Source organism: Rana temporaria, chromosome 5, assembly GCF_905171775.1.
Source record: "Rana temporaria chromosome 5, aRanTem1.1, whole genome shotgun sequence".
NCBI lineage: Eukaryota > Metazoa > Chordata > Amphibia > Anura > Ranidae > Rana > Rana temporaria.
The window spans coordinates 460,833-481,015 of record NC_053493.1 but is presented as its reverse complement, the minus strand read 5'-3'; the positions used below and the strand labels follow the sequence as shown (position 1 = coordinate 481,015).

Sequence of the window (20,183 nt, the reverse complement as noted above, 5' to 3'; positions counted from 1 at the left end):
ACCCTGCTGACCAGTGACAGGGAAGGGATAGGGGAGGGGCCTGCACTCACCCTGCTGACCAGTGACAAGGAAGGGATAGGGGAGGGGCCTGCACTCACCCTGCTGACCAGTGACAGGGATGTGCACTCACCCTGCTGACCAGTGACAGGGAAGGGATAGGGGAGGGGTCTGCACTCACCCTGCTGACCAGTGACAGGATAGGGGAGGGGCGTGCACTGACCCTGCTGACCAGTGACAGGGAAGGGATAGGGGAGGGGCTTGCACTTACTCTGCTGACCAATGACAAGGAAGGGATAGGGGAGGGGTCTGCACTCACATTGCTGACCAATGACAAGGAAGGGATAGGGGAGGGGCCTGCACTCACCCTGCTGACCAATGACAAGGAAGGGATAGGGGAGGGGTCTACACTCACCCTGCTGACCAGTGACAGGGATGTGCACTGACCCTGCTGACCAGTAACAAGGAAAGGGGAGGGGCGTGCACTCACCCTGCTGATGAGTGACAGGGAAGGGATAGGGGAGGGGCCTGCACTCACCCTGCTGACCAGTGACAAGGAAGGGATAGGGGAGGGGCCTGCACTCACCCTGCTGACCAATGACAAGGAAGGGATAGGGGAGGGGTCTACACTCACCCTGCTGACCAGTGACAGGGATGTGCACTGACCCTGCTGACCAGTAACAAGGAAAGGGGAGGGGCGTGCACTCACCCTGCTGATGAGTGACAGGGAAGGGATAGGGGAGGGGCCTGCACTCACCCTGCTGACCAGTGACAAGGAAGGGATAGGGGAGGGGCGTGCACTCACCCTGCTGACCAGTGACAAGGAAGGGATAGGGGAGAGGCCTGCACTCACCCTGCTGATGAGTGACAGGGATAGGGGAGGGGCTTGCACTTACCCTGCTGACCAGTGACAGGGAAGGGATAGGGGAGGGGTCTGCACTCACCCTGCTGACCAGTGACAGGGAAGGGATAGGGGAGGGGTCTGCACTCACCCTGCTGACCAGTGACAGGATAGGGGAGGGGCCTGCACTCACCCTGCTGACCAGTGACAGGGAAGGGATAGGGGAGGGGCGTGCACTCACCCTGCTGACCAATGACAGGGAAGGGATAGGGGAGGGGCTTGCACTTACTCTGCTGACCAATGACAGGGTTTTGCTCTCCTCCTGGTAGCGCAGTAATGAGATGCTTTTCATCAGGTCTGCAGCCAAAATGAAATTCTTTACGCTGATCATCTGGTGGATATAAAGCTGAGTGTCGATGAACGCCATCCCCGTCAGATCGTTGTCCTTCAGACTCCAGAGGAAGATCTATGAGGAAAGAAGACAATATAATAGTTGGAAGCAGACTAGGCCACCATCCCGCAACGCACAGGGGCGTGTACCGACAGGGAACCCCCCGCAGCGCACAGGGGCGTGCACCGACAGGGAACCCCCGCAACGCACAGGGGCGTGCACCGACAGGGAACCCCCCGCAGCGCACAGGGGCGTGCACCGACAGGGAACCCCCCCCGAAACGCACAGGGGCGTGTACCGACAGGGAACCCCCCCGCAACACACAGGGGCGTGTACCGACAGGGAACCCCCACAACGCACAGGGGCGTGTACCGACAGGGAACCCCCCCGCAACACACAGGGGCGTGTACCGACAGGGAAACCCCCCGCAACACACAGGGGCGTGTACCGACAGGGAAACCCCCCGCAACGCACAGGGGCGTGTACCGACAGGGAACCACCACAACGCACAGGGGCCTTTTCCCGACAGGGAACCACCACAACGCACAGGGGCCTTTTCCCGACAGGGAACCACCACAACGCACAGGGGCGTGTACCGACAGGGAACCACCACAACGCACAGGGGCGTGTACCGACAGGGAACCACCACAACGCACAGGGGCGTGTACCGACAGGGAACCACCACAACGCACAGGGGCGTGTACCGACAGGGAACCACCACAACGCACAGGGGCGTGTACCGACAGGGAACTCCCACAACGCACAAGTAATCCTCCACTACTCACCTTCTGGCCAATGGCCGTCACCAAATAGCCGTTACAATGGCAGAGGGCGGTGACCGGACCCTTCTGCTCCTTCTCATACAGAGTCTTAAACTTGTTCTTGGTCAGAGGCTGCCCTGGCTCCGGCACCACTTCAATGATGTCCATGATAAGTATCTGAAGATGGGGAGAGAGCAGCATTAATGATAACCTGGTAAGGGGGGGGGGGGGTAACATTGGGTTAGCACTATGCACATCAGGATGGAGGATTATGGATGGTGACAACGGCGGATCAGGTCTGCGTAAAGTCTGTTGAAACAGCCATTCATAGTCTCCATCAGAAGTCCCTGACAGAGAGACACTGCGGGACCACAACTGGGAGACCATAGAGCCGCACAATTAATCGTGATCTCGATTCCTCCCCCCTGACATCTCTGATCTCGATTCCTCCCCCCCTGACATCTCTGATCTCGATTCCTCCCCCCTGACATCTCTGATCTCGATTCCTCCCCCCTGACATCTCTGATCTCGATTCCTCCCCCCCGACATCTCGATTCCTCCCCCCTGACGTCTCTGATCTCGATTCCTCCCCCCTGACATCTCTGATCTCGATTCCTCCCCCCTGACATCTCGATTCCTCCCCCCTGACATCTCTGATCTCGATTCCTCCCCCCTGACATCTCTGATCTCGATTCCTCCCCCCTGACATCTCTGATCTCGATTCCTCCCCCCCTGACATCTCTGATCTCGATTCCTCCCCCCCTGACATCTCTGATCTCGATTCCTCCCCCCCTGACATCTCTGATCTCGATTCCTCCCCCCTGACATCTCTGATCTCGATTCCTCCCCCCCTGACATCTCTGATCTCGATTCCTCCCCCCTGACATCTCGTGATCTCGATTCCTCCCCCCTGACGTCTCTGATCTCGATTCCTCCCCCCTGACGTCTCTGATCTCGATTCCTCCCCCCTGACGTCTCTGATCTCGATTCCTCCCCCCTGACGTCTCGTGATCTCGATTCCTCCCCCCCGACATCTCGATTCCTCCCCCCTGACGTCTCTGATCTCGATTCCTCCCCCCTGACATCTCGTGATCTCGATTCCTCCCCCCTGACATCTCTGATCTCGATTCCTCCCCCCTGACATCTCTGATCTCGATTCCTCCCCCCTGACATCTCTGATCTCGATTCCTCCCCCCTGACATCTCTGATCTCGATTCCTCCCCCCTGACATCTCTGATCTCGATTCCTCCCCCCTGACATCTCTGATCTCGATTCCTCCCCCCCTGACATCTCTGATCTCGATTCCTCCCCCCCTGACATCTCTGATCTCGATTCCTCCCCCCTGACATCTCTGATCTCGATTCCTCCCCCCTGACATCTCTGATCTCGATTCCTCCCTCCCTGACATCTCTGATCTCGATTCCTCCCCCCTGACATCTCGTGATCTCGATTCCTCCCCCCTGACGTCTCTGATCTCGATTCCTCCCCCCTGACGTCTCTGATCTCGATTCCTCCCCCCTGACGTCTCGTGATCTCGATTCCTCCCCCCCGACATCTCGATTCCTCCCCCCTGACGTCTCTGATCTCGATTCCTCCCCCCTGACATCTCGTGATCTCGATTCCTCCCCCCTGACATCTCTGATCTCGATTCCTCCCCCCTGACATCTCTGATCTCGATTCCTCCCCCCTGACATCTCTGATCTCGATTCCTCCCCCCTGACATCTCTGATCTCGATTCCTCCCCCCTGACTTCTCTGATCTCGATTCCTCCCCCCTGACATCTCTGATCTCGATTCCTCCCCCCTGACATCTCTGATCTCGATTCCTCCCCCCCTGACATCTCTGATCTCGATTCCTCCCCCCCTGACATCTCTGATCTCGATTCCTCCCCCCCTGACATCTCTGATCTCGATTCCTCCTCCCCTGACATCTCTGATCTCGATTCCTCCTCCCCTGACATCTCTGATCTCGATTCCTCCTCCCCTGACATCTCCGATCTCGATTCCTCCTCCCCTGACATCTCCGATCTCGATTCCTCCTCCCCTGACATCTCCGATCTCGATTCCTCCCCCCTGACATCTCCGATCTCGATTCCTCCCCCCTGACATCTCCGATCTCGATTCCTCCCCCCCTGACATCTCTGATCTCGATTCCTCCCCCCCTGACATCTCTGATCTCGATTCCTCCCCCCCTGACATCTCTGATCTCGATTCCTCCCCCCCTGACATCTCGTGATCTCGATTCCTCCTCCCCTGACATCTCGTGATCTCGATTCCTCCTCCCCTGACATCTTGTGATCTCGATTCCTCCTCCCCTGACATCTCGTGATCTCGATTCCTCCCCCCTGACATCTCGTGATCTCGATTCCTCCCCCCTGACATCTCTGATCTCGATTCCTCCCTCCCTGACATCTCTGATCTCGATTCCTCCCCCCTGACATCTCGGATCTCGATTCCTCCCCCCTGACATCTCGGATCTCGATTCCTCCCCCCTGACATCTCCGATCTCGATTCCTCCCCCCCTGACATCTCCGATCTCGATTCCTCCCCCCTGACATCTCCGATCTCGATTCCTCCCCCGACATCTCTGATCTCGATTCCTCCCCCCCTGACATCTCTGATCTCGATTCCTCCCCCCCTGACATCTCTGATCTCGATTCCTCCCCCCTGACATCTCGTGATCTCGATTCCTCCTCCCCTGACATCTCGTGATCTCGATTCCTCCTCCCCTGACATCTTGTGATCTCGATTCCTCCTCCCCTGACATCTCGTGATCTCGATTCCTCCCCCCTGACATCTCGTGATCTCGATTCCTCCCCCCTGACATCTCTGATCTCGATTCCTCCCTCCCTGACATCTCTGATCTCGATTCCTCCCCCCTGACATCTCGGATCTCGATTCCTCCCCCCTGACATCTCGGATCTCGATTCCTCCCCCCCTGACATCTCGGATCTCGATTCCTCCCCCCCTGACATCTCTGATCTCGATTCCTCCCCCCCCTGACATCTCTGATCTCGATTCCTCCCCCCTGACGATCTCCAATGCAGAGTTTGCAGATCCTTTCATAGAACAAGTGGAGAGACTTTATCTGATTTCTCAGCTGTCTATCCGGACAGTCTGCCAAGTTCTTATCAAGAAACATTGTAACTAACTTCCTTCTCAGATCAAACTTCTGTGTGTAAAGAAGGGCAGTCTGCCAAGTTTGTAACAACAGGAAACATTGTAACCAACTTCCTTCTCAGATCAAACTTCTGTGTGTAAATGCAGGAAGTTTAACCACTTAGGCCCAGATTCTTGTAGGAGTTACGCCGGCGTATCTCCAGATACGCCGTCGTAACCGAGTGTGAGGCGTCGTATCTATGCGCCCGATTCTTTTACGCATAGATTTGTCTTAGATCCGACCGGCATAAGTCTCTTACGCCGTCGTATCCAAGTTGCATATTTACGCTGGCCGCTAGGTGGCGCTTCCGTCGATTTACGCGTCAAATATGGTAATGAGCTAGATACGCCGATTCTCAAACCGTACGTGCGCCCGGCGCTTTTTTTTTTACGTCGTTTACGTTAGGCTTTTTTGGGGCGTAAAGTTACCCCTGCTCTATGAGGCGTACCAATGTTAGGTATGGACGTCGGAACAGCGTAAAATTTTTCACGTTTTACGTCGTTTGCGTAAGTCGTCCGTGAATGGGGCTGGACGTAAGTTACGATCACGTCGACTAGGCATTGAGCGGGCGCAATTTAATTAGAAAATTTGACGTGATACTGAGCATGCGAGCGCATGCGCCGTTCAAAAAAAAAGCGTCAATTACGTGGGGTCACGATTAATTTCCATAAAACACGCCCACCACTTCCACATTTTAATTAGGCGGGCTTACACCAGCCCAGTTACACTACGCCGCCGCAACTTAAAGCGCAAATTCTTTGAGAATACGGGACATGCCGCTCTAAGTTACGGCGGCGTAGTGCAACTCAGATGCGCTACTCCCGCCTAAAGATAGGCGATTCTACGAGAATCTGGGCCTTAAAGTCCAAATCTTTTTCTGACACTTGTTTCTGAAGTTAAAAATCAATATTTTCTGCTAGAAAATTGCTTGGAACCCCAAAACATTATATATATTTTAGCAGAGACCCTATGGAATAAAACGGCAATTGCTGCAATATTTTATGTCACGCTGTATTTGCCCAGCGGTCTTTCAAATGCTATTTTTGGGGAGAAAAAACACTTCAGTGAATAAAAAAAAGAAACAGTAAAGTTAGCCCAAATTTTTTGTTTTAATGCGAAAGATGACGTTATGCTGCGAGAATCGCGATCTGTCTTCTAAGCGAAAAAATTGCGATTCTCATTTTAGCCAGAATCGTGCAGCTCTAGGGACAGGGACAGTGTTGTCTCCCCTATAAGAGAAGATGCCTGAGCAAGGACCTTCGTGACATGATCACCAGGGATTACTGTCCAATATTTGCCTATTTACAGATAAGATATCTCTTGAAACATAAGAAATTATCCTCTGTCAATATTTCCATGGTGGAACAGTCACTGTCCGGTAGGCAGAGGAGTCCATGCACCCCAGGACTTATGGTGGACAGCTGAAATGACTTCCAATACGTGACTTACCCGCCCTCTACAGGTCACTTCCTCTCCTTGCATCACGCATGTGCCCACTGCAATGTACCCCTTCAGGCCAGACACCGTCTCTTCACTCTTCAAGTTCACAGTTCTCATGCAGGTGGCGTGCTCCCATTCGTCCAAATCGATCCTGAAACACACATAAGAAGATGCTAGCTTTATACCATATAACAGACCTAAACTGGAAACCACTGTCCTCCTAAACACAGACCTACAGCCAAAATTACTGGTCCTTGACAGACCTTCAACCATACGGTCCTCCTCAACACGGACCTTCAACCATACGGTCCTCCTCAACACGGACCTTCCACCATACGGTCCTCCTCAACACGGACCTTCCACCATACGGTCCTCCTCAACACGGACCTTCAACCATACGGTCCTCCTCAACACGGACCTTCAACCATACGGTCCTCCTCAACACGGACCTTCAACCATACGGTCCTCCTCAACACGGACCTTCAACCATACGGTCCTCCTCAACACGGACCTTCAACCATACGGTCCTCCTCAACACGGACCTTCAACCATACGGTCCTCCTCAACACGGACCTTCAACCATACGGTCCTCCTCAACACGGACCTTCAACCATACGGTCCTCCTCAACACGGACCTTCAACCATACGGTCCTCCTCAACACGGACCTTCAACCATACGGTCCTCCTCAACACGGACCTTCCACCATACGGTCCTCCTCAACACGGACCTTCCACCATACGGTCCTCCTCAACACGGACCTTCAACCATACGGTCCTCCTCAACACGGACCTTCAACCATACGGTCCTCCTCAACACGGACCTTCAACCGGCCGTATAACTGAACACAAAGCTAGTGAAGGTTGAACCCTTGTTGGCAAGCACAGACATTCAACCTAAACCATGGCTTCACATCTTAGAGACCTTCAACCAAGAACTGCAGGCATCATTCCTGAATATAAACCTTAAACTAGTAACCACTAGTCTCACTCCTGAACACAGACCTTCAACCCGAGAACCACTGGCTTCACTCCTGAAAACCAGACCTTTGACCAATAATCTCTGACCTCATGGATACAAAAAGGCATAGATAATTTAATGAGGACACAGGGATCCAAGGCGAAGGAGGGCATCCCAGGGATCCAAGGCGGGGGAGGGCATCCCAGGGATCCAAGGCGGGGGAGGGCATCCCAGGGATCCAAGGCGGGGGAGGGCATCCCAGGGATCCAAGGCGGGGGAGGGCATCCCAGGGATCCAAGGCGGGGGAGGGCATCCCAGGGATCCAAGGCGGGGGAGGGCATCCCAGGGATCCAAGGCGGAGGAGGGCATCCCAGGGATCCAAGGCGAAGGAGGGCATCAGGGTTGGAGGGGCTTCAGGGACAACATTGCCCAAAGGGTGAGTTGGCTTTCCCAGTACTAATCCTGCCATAGACAGGGCGTATACCCCAGTAATGAAAAGGGAGACATTCTGGAATTAAGCGCCATTAGCGGACCAGGATGAAAATGGGATTACAGAAAGATGGTAGACTGGTCGTTATTACTCACCAGCCTAGAAGAGAACAGAAATGGGTACAGTACCTGGTGTTGGGGATGGTCTCCCAACTGACAGGGGAGATTAGCTGGATGGAGAACGCCTCTTGGACAGGTGACATATAGCGATCGTCTACAAGAACAAAAAATAAATAAAAAAGGATCCCCTGAGTTGTATAGAAATCTCACACCGAGAAGGACATTAAACGGCTTTGGACAACATGAAACAATTCTAAAACCACAGATGAAGAGGTGACTCAGAGAGAAGGCAGGTAAGGTAGGTAGATAAGGTAGGTTACTACAAGGAACACAAGAATAATAGAAAACATGGAATATTAGACACAAGGACATCACAGGATGGAATACGAGACAATACAACATGTTCCCGCTGGGCTCTGCTCACCTCTCTCCATGGTCTCAAACTCCTTCTCCTCCCCAGTCATGCGAGGGATCCGAGTACACGTGTCATCCACACTCGTGACAACTGCATACACCTGGAACAACAGAACAAGCAATGGCATTCTCCAAGACCGAACAGAGTATATACATCTTACTGTTCTGTATACAACCACTTATTAGGCTCCATTCACACTCCAAAATCAGGCGACTTTGGTGCAACTTTGATGCGACTTGTTGCCCCTCTGCAAAAGTCAGACCCACTGTTGCATGTGAAACATACAGGTGCGACTTTCAGGCAACTTTTGAGGGTTAACATAGAAGTACCCCCCAAATAAATTGATGTCCTCCCCCCCCCCCCCCCCGCACCACAAATGGAGCTTTTTTTGGTGGTATTTGATCACCTCTGTGGTTTTTATTTTTTGTGCTATAAACCAAAAAGTGTGATTCTTCCTCAGTTTAGGCCAATATATATTCTTCTACATATTTTTACTTTTTTTTTTTTTCAAAAATAGCAATAAGCGTACATTGATTGGTTTGCACAAAATATATAGCATCTACAAAATAGGGGACAGATTTATGGCATTTTTTTTTTTTTTTACTAGTAATGGCGGTGATCAGTGATTTTGAATGGGACTGTGGCATTGCAGCGGACAGATTGGACACTTTTTGGACCAGTGACATTTATACAGCGATCAGTGTTATAATAATGCGCCGATTGCTGTATAAATGTCACTGGCAGGGAAGGGGGGCGATCAAGGGGTTAACTGTGTCCTAGGGAGGAGTTTCTAACTGTGGGGGGGGGGTGGGACTGACTGGAGGAGGAGAGAGATCGCGGTTCCTGATCACTAGGAACAAACAATCTCTCTCTACTCACCTGACAGAACTGGAATCTGTTTGTTTACATTGACAGATCCCCATTCTGCCTCTCTCAGGAGCGAATATCGCAGCCATGCGCATCAGTTTAGGCGACGTGCTTGCCCGCTATAGCTATTGAAGGAACCGCCGTACCGGTACTGCGCAATAGAACCGACCTGCCGTCGTATATCAGGCAGCTGGTTGGCAAGTGGTTAACATGGACATATATGAATGGTTATCATTGGAAAACATGGGGTACAGTATGTCATGTGACTGATGCCCAAAGTCGCATGGCAAGTGGCACACGTGTTAATGGAGGGGGGGGGGGGGTTCTTAGTGATCTAATCAGAGCGCCCTACCAGGACAGACCAGTTAGGCTCCATTCACACTTGCACGATTCCAAAAGTCAGGCGACTTTGGAGTATAACTTTGGTGCAACTTTGATACAAACTTGGTGCACCTTTGGATGGGTGCGACTTGGATACTACTTTGGCTCTGACCGATGATAATGGACAACTGTTGCACAACTGTCACAAGTAGGGTTGTCCCGATACCGATACCAAGCATTTGCCCGAGTACTTGTACAAATGCTCCCGATGCTTCCCCGATACTTGTACTGTCGGCGGTGATCAGTGCGTGGGGAAGTTACCAGCACCGATCACCGCTGATTTTAAAGCAGCTGAAAGCCGCCGTGTATCCCGTGTATGCCGCCGTGTATCCCGTGTATGCCGCCGCGTATCCCACCGTGTTTCTCTCCCCTTCCGTGCTCCTCCTCCACCCCCTGGAAATGTCAGAATGGAGAGCGGGGTAGGAGCCGGTAAATCCGATCACTGACTGTCCATTCACATAACTGAAACATTGTAACCTGTGTTTACAAATGTTTCAGTTTATGAATGAACAGAAGACGCTGTCTTCTCTCCATTCATTTTCAGCACAGCTGAGGCTGCTGAGAAAGGGACTGGGGAACATGTGTCCTTAGTCCCTTTCCCTGTCTCAAAGGGAAGATGTCAGAGGTCTGTTAAGACCCCTGATATCTCACCAAATAAAAAAAGAATAAAAAAACAAAAGAATAAAAAAATGATTGTAGAAAAAAAAATTAAAGATAAAAAAAAAAAAAAAAAAAAAAAAACACACCACACACACTGACACGGTCACCCCCCCCCCCCCTTAAAAAAAAGAAAGCATTATAAATAAAATAAAAAAAATGTAAAAAAATAAAAACAAATTGTTAAAGATAAAAAAAAACCAAAAAAAAAACAACATACTGACACATGTGCGGCTGTCACACGAGATTTAAAAAAGTATCGGTATTCGGTATCTGTACTTGTACTCGGTCTTAAAAAAGTGGTATCGGGACACCCCTAGTCAAAAGTATAACATTCAGTCTGTACTATTTTTGAGGGTTTACATTGCAGTCTATGGCACTTCAGTCACATGAAAGTCGCAACAAAGGTGGTGCGGGAACCCTTTAAGTTACACATATTTAAAACAGTTTAGTGTCCCAAGTGGCACAAGTGTGAATGGAGCCTTCTCCAAGTAGTGAGGGGTCCACAGTGCAGTTCCCGGACCTCCCGCGGCCCTCCTGGAGGAATGCGATATCATTTCATACAGTTAATGAATGTCAAGCTCTGTGCAGATCTCAGTCCACCAGCCGGGTCAATGTCTCACCTTGGACTCCACATGGTAGGACACGTAGTGCGCCGTGCAGCGAAGCGGGATCTTCCGGACGGGCCAGGGAGCGTCATAGGATAGGTAAGCAGGAAGGACACTGATCCGTAATTCACCCTGCAGAACAAAAACAGCCGCTATAAAAACCTTCCCACAAAACAGCAACATTACCCCCCCCCCATGCTGCTCCTCCTGAGAGACAGAGGGGACCTCACCACCTGCTCCTCATTCATCCCTACTCCCCGAGAGGCAGACAGAGGGGACCTCACCACCACCTCCTCCTCCTCCTCCTCCTCATTCATCCCTACTCCCCGAGAGGCAGACAGAGGGGACCTCACCACCACCTCCTCCTCCTCCTCCTCATTCATCCCTACTCCCCGAGAGGCAGACAGAGGGGACCTGCTCCTCATTCATCCCTACTCCCCGAGAGGCAGACAGAGGGGACCTCACCACCTGCTCCTCATTCATCCCTACTCCCCGAGAGGATGACAGAGGGGACCTCCTCCTCATTCATCCCTACTCCCCGAGAGGCAGACAGAGGGGACCTCACCACCTGCTCCTCATTCATCCCTACTCACTGAGAGGCAGACAGAGGGGACCTCACCACCTGCTCCTCATTCATCCCTACTCCCTGAGAGGCAGACAGAGGGGACCTCACCACCTGCTCCTCATTCATCCCTACTCCCCGAGAGGCAGACAGAGGGGACCTCACCACCTGCTCCTCATTCATCCCTACTCCCCGAGAGGCAGACAGAGGGGACCTCACCACCTGCTCCTCATTCATCCCTACTCCCTGAGAGGCAGACAAAGGGGACCTCACCACCTGCTCCTCATTCATCCCTACTCCCCGAGAGGCAGACAGAGGGGACCTCACCACCTGCTCCTCATTCATCCCTACTCCCCGAGAGGCAGACAGAGGGGACCTCATCACCTGCTCCTCATTCATCCCTACTCACTGAGAGGCAGACAGAGGGGACCTCACCACCTGCTTCTCATTCATCCCTACTCACTGAGAGGCAGACAGAGGGGACCTCATCACCTGCTCCTCATTCATCCCTACTCACTGAGAGGCAGACAGAGGGGACCTCATCACCTGCTCCTCATTCATCCCTACTCACTGAGAGGCAGACAGAGGGGACCTCACCACCTGCTTCTCATTCATCCCTACTCACTGAGAGGCAGACAGAGGGGACCTCATCACCTGCTCCTCATTCATCCCTACTCACTGAGAGGCAGACAGAGGGGACCTCATCACCTGCTCCTCATTCATCCCTACTCACTGAGAGGCAGACAGAGGGGACCTCACCACCTGCTTCTCATTCATCCCTACTCACTGAGAGGCAGACAGAGGGGACCTCACCACCTGCTCCTCATTCATCCCTACTCCCCGAGAGGCAGACAGAGGGGACCTCACCACCTGCTCCTCATTCATCCCTACTCCCCGAGAGGCAGACAGAGGGGACCTCATCACCTGCTCCTCATTCATCCCTACTCACTGAGAGGCAGACAGAGGGGACCTCACCACCTTCTTCCCACCAACATCCCTACTTAAAAAGGCCTCTTCCACACATGCTTTAAAACATGGCATTTGACTCTTTTTTTAAAGCACTCTGAACGCCAACATGGCTTGCTTGGTGCTTCAAAAAATCTCCAAACCCTCCATAGAAGTCTATGATAACACTCGCCAACAGCACCTGCAGCTTCTGAGGGGAGTTGGCTTTGCTTTGGCGTAATCGCAGGTATGAGATATCCCAGGATGCACTGGGAAACCAACAAGCGAATCGGAAAGATGTCATCAGCCATCAAATGTGAATATACTCTAGGAGTGTCTGGTGCAGACGCCCCATCTGGCGTGGAGCAGAAGGAAGGTGAGCGGGGTCCGGAGTGGATCAACTAGCAAAAGGCACACGCGGTGTGCAACATGGGAACGCTATAACGGAAGGTAAGCCGGGGACCAGCAGAGTTGGGGGACTGGAGCAGGAGATGGCATGTGTGGTGCGCAACATGGGAAAGGGGGGGGGGGGGGGTTCGAGGTTCAGCAGAGCTGGGAGTTACCACTGAGCAGAGGGATCAGCAGAGCTGGGAGTTACCACTGAGCAGAGGGATCAGCAGAGCTGGGAGTTACCACTGAGCAGAGGGATCAGCAGAGCTGGGAGTTACCACTGAGCAGAGGGATCAGCAGAGCTGGGAGTTACCACTGAGCAAAGGGATCAGCAGAGCTGGGAGTTACCACTGAGCAGAGGGATCAGCAGAGCTGGGAGTTACCACTGAGCAGAGGGATCAGCAGAGCTGGGAGTTACCACTGAGCAGAGGGATCAGCAGAGCTGGGAGTTACCACTGAGCAGAGGGATCAGCAGAGCTGGGAGTTACCACTGAGCAGAGGGATCAGCAGAGCTGGGAGTTACCACTGAGCAGAGGGATCAGCAGAGCTGGGAGTTACCACTGAGCAGAGGGATCAGCAGAGCTGGGAGTTACCACTGAGCAGAGGGATCAGCAGAGCTGGGAGTTACCACTGAGCAGAGGGATCAGCAGAGCTGGGAGTTACCACTGAGCGGAGGGATCAGCAGAGCTGGGGGTTACCACTGAGCAGGAAATCTTCTAAACAAGAGTACTAATAAGCTGCAGATCTGCTGAACGAGGGCATCAATGAGCTGGGAAACTGCTGAACAGGGGTAATAATGAGCTGGGGATCTGCTGAGTGGGGGTACTACTTACTTGGCCCCTTTAAAAATCAGCACACACACACACACACCACACCATTTGCAAAGCTTAATCAAAGCTTTAAAAAAAGCTTAAAAAGCACCACCGAACCATCAAAAAAGCATGGTGAAGCGTGTTAAAGTCTAAGCAAGTGTAAATAAGCCCTTCGGGGTAGGACTGAGGGGTCCTCACCATCTCCTCCCCACCATGCAAAGGAAGGGCTTGCTCACCTGCCGGTTGAAGTAAAGGAACCCTCTGGGGCAGTTGACATTGTGGAAGGGGGCAAATGATTCAATGGATCCATCGATGGTCATGGGGTGCAGGCGTAGAGCGCCACGGTTGGTGACCAGCAGCCAGTGAGGGGAGGGGCCACATATGAACACCTGAGAAACAAAGAAAGAGCGAGTGACAAATTATAACCAGACCCCCTCCACCCCCCATCCACCTCCAAGTGATCCCTCACCCCTGAATATCCATAGATGTCCTGAAAAAAACGGAACCGTGCAACGCGACCGCGGGCACCATGATCCTCCACCGATCCTTCAGCCTTCTTCTTAGACTGTTTCTGCTTCTTCTCCCTGATATTTATATTATGAGGAACCTGTAGGAGAGGATTGGGGTTTGAGGCTTAAAAAGAGAAGTTCTGCTAGAGAAGGAGATCCATAGACTCATAGCAACCGATTCCATTACTACTCACCTTTTTAAATCGAACTTTCAGATTCCCCTGAGAGTCGTGTGAAAATGCTTCATAGATCAGCAGCTCAGAATCCACGAGGACCTGTCAAGTCACAGCAGAGTTATACATCTAGTGTCTACACCATACCACTGCCAAGGGGGGGGGGAGATCGAGGGGGCGCAGAACAAAAATTAACACAAAGGTGGGAGGTCATTGATCATTTGGACCATACCGGAGGGAGGGCGCAGAGAAAAGTCATGTTATACAGGAATATAAGGAGATGGACCAAACCACTGCAGAGGGATGTCGGGTTATATAGGAATATAGGGAGGTGGACCATACCATTGCAGAGGGATGTCAGGTTATATAGGGAGATGGACCATACCATTGCAGAGGGATGTCTGGTTATATAGGGAGGTGCACCATACCATTGCAGAGGGATGTTGGGTTATATAGGGAGATGGACCATACCATTGCAGAGGGATGTCAGGTTATATAGGAATATAGGGAGATGGACCATACCATTGCAGAGGGATGTCAGGTTATATAGGAATATAGGGAGGTGGACCATACCATTGCAGAGGGATGTCAGGTTATATAGGGAGATGGACCATACCATTGCAGAGGGATGTCTGGTTATATAGGGAGGTGCACCATACCATTGCAGAGTGATGTCGGGTTATATAGGGAGATGGACCATACCATTGCAGAGGGATGTCGGGTTATATAGGGAGATGGACCATACCATTGCAGAGGGATGTCAGGCTACACATAAATATGAAGAAAGGGACCATACCACTGCAGACAAAAATAGGATTTTTGTACTCACCGTAAAATCTATTTCTCTGCATTCATGGACGGACACAGCAGCAATTGACCTTAGGGCATTATCCTCCCTTTTAGGAGATTGACTAGGCAGAAAAAACAGCATGTCAAGTGTTAAACACTCCACACAGTACAGTACCTCCCAGGGGGCGGGTCCCCCGGGTACATCCCTCACACTCTGCTCTGCAGCTCCAGTTTGTAAACAAGCAGTACAAACAAAGGAGGGGTGGGTGCTGTGTCCGTCTATGAACTCAGAGAAATGGATTTTACGGTGAGTACAAAAATCCTATTTTCTCTTCCGTTCATGGACAGACACAGCAGCAATTGACCTTGGGGACGTCCCCAAGCAGTGTCAAAAAATCGAGGGGTGGGAAAACACAGCAAACCAACTTCACCCCAACAAACCAGAGTTCCTCAATGGAGGAACTTCAACCTCAAACAGCCGCCTGTAAAACCTCGCGGCCAAAGGAGGCATCCGAAGATGCACTCACATCCACCTTGTAAAACTTTGGGAGGTGTGGACTGACGACCAGGTCACCGCCTTACACACCTGTAAAACAGACGCTTGATGGCAGAAAGCCCAAGAGGCACCAATCGCCCTGTCGAATGCGCCGTAACTGGGAAGGGGGGCGCCTGCCCCTTTAGGGCATAGGCCTGAAGCACGACCCATCTGATCCACCCAGAAAATGGTGGCCGACGAGACAGCCAGACCCCTTTTTAGGACCAGTCACCAGAGAGTGAGCCGCCAAGGGTCGCTGAAAGGAAACAGCCAAGGCCGAAATCTGCCCCTTAAATCGTACTTATGGCGAGTGCTGATCCACTCCACGCTGTAAGAACAGCAGAATCCGGGACATCAAGTATGCACGAGGGTGCCAATCCATCTCCTCACATAGAGAAGATGTAAGCCTTCCATGTACGATGGTAAATCTTCCGTGAAGTAGGCTTCCGCGCACGCAGCATGGTAGAGAGTAACGAATCCGACAGACCTCGCAATAGCCACGCCGTTAAAGCCAACGACTGAAAAGCAGGATGAAAGATAGGACCCTGCGACAGAAGATCCTCTCGTATTGGCAGGCGCCACGGAACATCTGCCATCAGACGCACCAGATCTGCGTACCAGGGACGGCGAGGCCAATCCGGAGCAATTAGGATTGTTGGTATCACCTCGGCTTCCACTCTGCGCAGAAGACAAGGAAGAAGCTCCAGAGGAGGGCAAGCGTAGATTAGGCGATAGTGACCCCACGGTGCCACCAAAGCGTCCGACGCATCCGCCCACGGGTCTCTTTGACCTGGCCACGAACCGTGACACCTTCCGTTTGAGTCGGGACGCCAGAAGATCCATGTCTGGAGTGCCCCATTTCAGACACATCCGGGTGTATCGACCATACTCCTTGGTCTAGCGTTTGGCGACATAGGTAGTCCGCCTGCCAGTTCTTTATGCCTGGAATGTAAACGGCCGAAAATAGTGTTCCGGTTCTGTCGGCCCACCGGAAGATGTGAGCGACTTCCGCCGCTGCAGCCGAGCTCCGCGTGCCCCCTTGATGATTGACATATGCCACAGCCATGGCGTTGTCCGACTGAATCCCGACCGGGTGGCCCTGCAGTCTCAGAGACCACTTAGAGAGGCACAGCCTGATCGCCCAGAGTTCCAGGACATTGATTGGCGTCTGACTGAACCCCCCTGCCCCCCCCCCCAGCCGGCAAGACTGGCATCCGTTGTGACCACCATCCAATGGCATGGCAGGAACGACTTCCCGGCCCAAAGCACCCGAGATGTCAGCCACCACACTAGGGAGGGCCTGACCAGGCGACTCACCCGGACTTGGTGATCCAGAGACGAAGGGAGCTTGTCCCAACACAAAATAATTTCTCTCTGTAACACACGAGTGTGAAATTGAGCATACGGCACCGCCTCGAAGGAGGCCACCATCAGACCCAGAACTCGCATGCAAAAGCAAAGAGATGACCACTTCTGGGACACCAACTGCCTCACCGCAGTTAGCAGTGGCTGCAGGTTTTCCAAGGGAAGAAAAACTCCCGCCTCCGAGGAATCCAGGACCAACCCCAGGTATTCCAGACACAGACGGTCCGACTTCTGAACATTAAACAGCCAACAGCCAACAGCCAACCGAATTTTAGTCTGGCAGGTGATAGACACATCCACCTCTAACTCTGAGCTTGAAGAAGCTCTAAAAAGATCGTCCAGGTATCCTACAATAGCGATCCCGCACTGCCACAGCAGGGCCAGAATCGGAGCGAGCACCTTGGTGAAAGCCCTGAAGAAACTCCCAGTGCCGACATCGGACCAAAAAGGGGAGACCCACCAGTTTGCAGCGCTCAACCCAGACTGCAAACGGCAGAAACCTCCAATGCCTGACGCACACAGGGGCCGCAATAAAATGCGTCCCTGACGTCCAATTCCCCAGACGTAGTGCAGCGACCACAAAGTGACAAGCTGCCATCCTGAACCTTTGTGCCATCACAACGCTGTTGAGGGTCTCGGGATCCAGGACCGGACCGACCCCTCCCTTCTCTGAAGCTACCAACAGATCGTAGATGCCTTGGAAACCGAAGAGCCAACGGCCCAGACACCAATCCCTGCCCTGAGCAGGTCCTGCACAGCCCCAAGAAGGCGGCCCGGTAGCCAGAAGGGAATGAAACTCGGAGGAAAAAGAATCAGTTTTTCTGGTGGACAAGAGGAAAAAACTCCATCACGCACCCAGATGAAACCACTTCACAGACCCACTGGGCGGAAGCAGGGAGGTCCACCGAGCTGCAAACTCACAAGGGCGAAACCTCTATGTCGCCACACTTTGCTCGCAGCCATGTTTGCTTGCGAGAAACAAACAGGGATACTGTAGTCCCATAGCGGGCACCCTGTCGGCCTGGGAACGACGGAAGGAAAAGAACCACCATGAGCGGGAAAAAAAAAAAAAGGAGGGCCCTGGCCTACGGCGTGGCACCATACCTTTCCGAAATCTGAGGGAGCACCGTGCTCTCACCCCAAACGACATTTTTTGTCATGTCATTCGTCGAGGCTCCAGAACCCTGGTAGGGCAATCCGCCAGTGCCTTGGACGTTTGGTCCGCAGACCAGCATTTCAGTCAAATCATGAGGCGTAGCCCCACCGCAGATACTGGCGTACTGGACAGCCAGGGAGCAGTATCTAAGGCCGCATTGCAGACATACTTAAGGCCATGCACCAACTGGTCCGCTGTCATGCAGACCGGGAAAGCCTGTTGCTATTCCAAACACGGCGCAGCAATCTTTGCCCCTTAAGGGAGCATCAGTGACACCAGGGTCGGGACCAACAGTGGCTGCAACGCCGACCACAATACCGAGAACAAGGCACGGGCCACCGCCTCGGTCCGGCCTGTCTGCAGGATGCTTAAAACAGGGGTCCCTCGTGTTATTCCCCTGGATAGAGGAGGGCCCCACCGGAGGAGATGTCCATTTTTAGGAAAACACTCCTCCAGGGGATAACGGACAGCCATGCGATATTTTGGAATGCTGCGGCCGTACCCAGTTTTAGTATATACCTACCAAATAAACTAGGCAGGGAACCTAGCGGTGCGGGCTGGCTCGTGGGACCCAGAAGGGACCGGCACCTTAACAGATGCCCTCGCCGTATCCCCCATCTTATTAGGGTCCTGCACCTAGTGATAAGTGCTGCACCAGCGCCTATTTGCGCTGACCCAGACGCGGAAGGAACCATTCCGCAAGGTCCTGGTCCGTATCTTCTGACATGTCAGAGCAGGGGACATATGCCACAGCAAGACCCGAGTCTGAGTCAGAGCTTCTCCAAGAAGGTGGAGGGGTCGTTTTTACCCCCTACACGCCCGCACACCGCTTCCACCCTGGCAACATAAAAGTTGACTGACCATATAGGTGTCCATAGGCACCAAGTGTCGGGGCACCGGTTGTCACCACAGGGAGTGCCGACCACTTGCCTGACCTCCATAGGGACCAAGGCACACAACAAAATTCCACCCACCTAGCTGCTCCGACTGAGGCCCCCCCCCCCCCCCCGGAGGACTCACCACACCGACCCAGGTAACTGCACAACCCCGCTGTCCGCTCTCCCCACATGCCTCTCTGGTATGGCTGCGGTGTCTTCCTGTGCCGTTGGCGCCGTCCAGAAGGACTGCTTCCACCGCTAGAGGCAAAAAGCTAGCTGGTGACTACAAGAAAATGGCCGCCGCTCCACCAGAAAAAAGGCGCCGGGCACCGCCAAAATGGCCGCCGAAAACGGGGCTGAGAGGAAGAAGCAAATGGCTGTGAACACACTGGGCCTCAGCGCGGAGGCCCCCCCATGGCACCAGACAACCCCACATATGGAGAGCGGACCCAGACACCCAGCACAGCCCCCCCCCCCAGGACACGGAGCCCCCAAGAGGACCCTGGTCAGTACACAGCAGGCCCAGCTACCACAGAGCACGGGGAGGAGGGAAGGACAGGAAGAGAAGGAAGGGTTGGAACCCCCTAATCGACCTCCCCGGGAATACCCAGCCCGTTCCACCCTGCCAGAGCAGGGGGAACTGCTACTTACCCGTCCTGCGACCACCGGCAGGAGGCATCCCGGACAGAACCAACGTCCGCGCAGTTATGGCATGGCTGTCGGCCCGGCACACTGCGACACAGACATAGAGCCCAGTCATATGTGTGCCCTGGAGCGTATAGCTCACCGGCCACCCCTGGAGCAACAGGGCATGTCGTGGACGGCCCAGCGTGTAGCTAAAGGCCGGCACATGCTCAATGGACGAACATGGGGGGACTACAAGGATCCAGTCTGTCACCCAGTCGGCAGTTGATTGTAGATCTCAGGATCCAAAAATGCAGGAAAAAACGAAAGAAAAGCGAAAAAAAAAAAAATGTTCTCCAGAGCACATGGGCCCAGAAGAGCCATGTCACCTCCTCACTAGGCAGAAAAAAAACTGGAGCTG

At 53.1% G+C, this 20,183-nt stretch overlaps 1 protein-coding gene across 4 annotated transcripts in view; it reads right to left on the bottom strand.

Annotated features, from left to right (window-relative positions):
* Positions 1-20,183, bottom strand: part of CPSF1 (cleavage and polyadenylation specific factor 1) — a 91,234-nt gene that overhangs the window by 9,019 nt on the left and 62,032 nt on the right. For 2 of the 4 annotated variants that reach the window (XM_040352063.1, XM_040352065.1), the window contains 10 exons: positions 14,437-14,517; positions 14,203-14,340; positions 13,970-14,122; positions 11,040-11,156; positions 8,521-8,611; positions 8,166-8,250; positions 6,599-6,740; positions 2,015-2,167; positions 1,137-1,304; positions 1,080-1,088 (listed from right to left, as the gene is read on the bottom strand). In XM_040352063.1, coding sequence (XP_040207997.1) covers positions 1,080-1,088; positions 1,137-1,304; positions 2,015-2,167; positions 6,599-6,740; positions 8,166-8,250; positions 8,521-8,611; positions 11,040-11,156; positions 13,970-14,122; positions 14,203-14,340; positions 14,437-14,517 — 1,137 coding nt within the window. Of the gene's footprint in view, positions 1-1,079; positions 1,089-1,127; positions 1,305-2,014; positions 2,168-6,598; positions 6,741-8,165; positions 8,251-8,520; positions 8,612-11,039; positions 11,157-13,969; positions 14,123-14,202; positions 14,341-14,436; positions 14,518-20,183 lie in introns of all 4 variants that reach the window. The other 2 variants (XM_040352064.1, XM_040352066.1) reach the window with 1 other exon arrangement.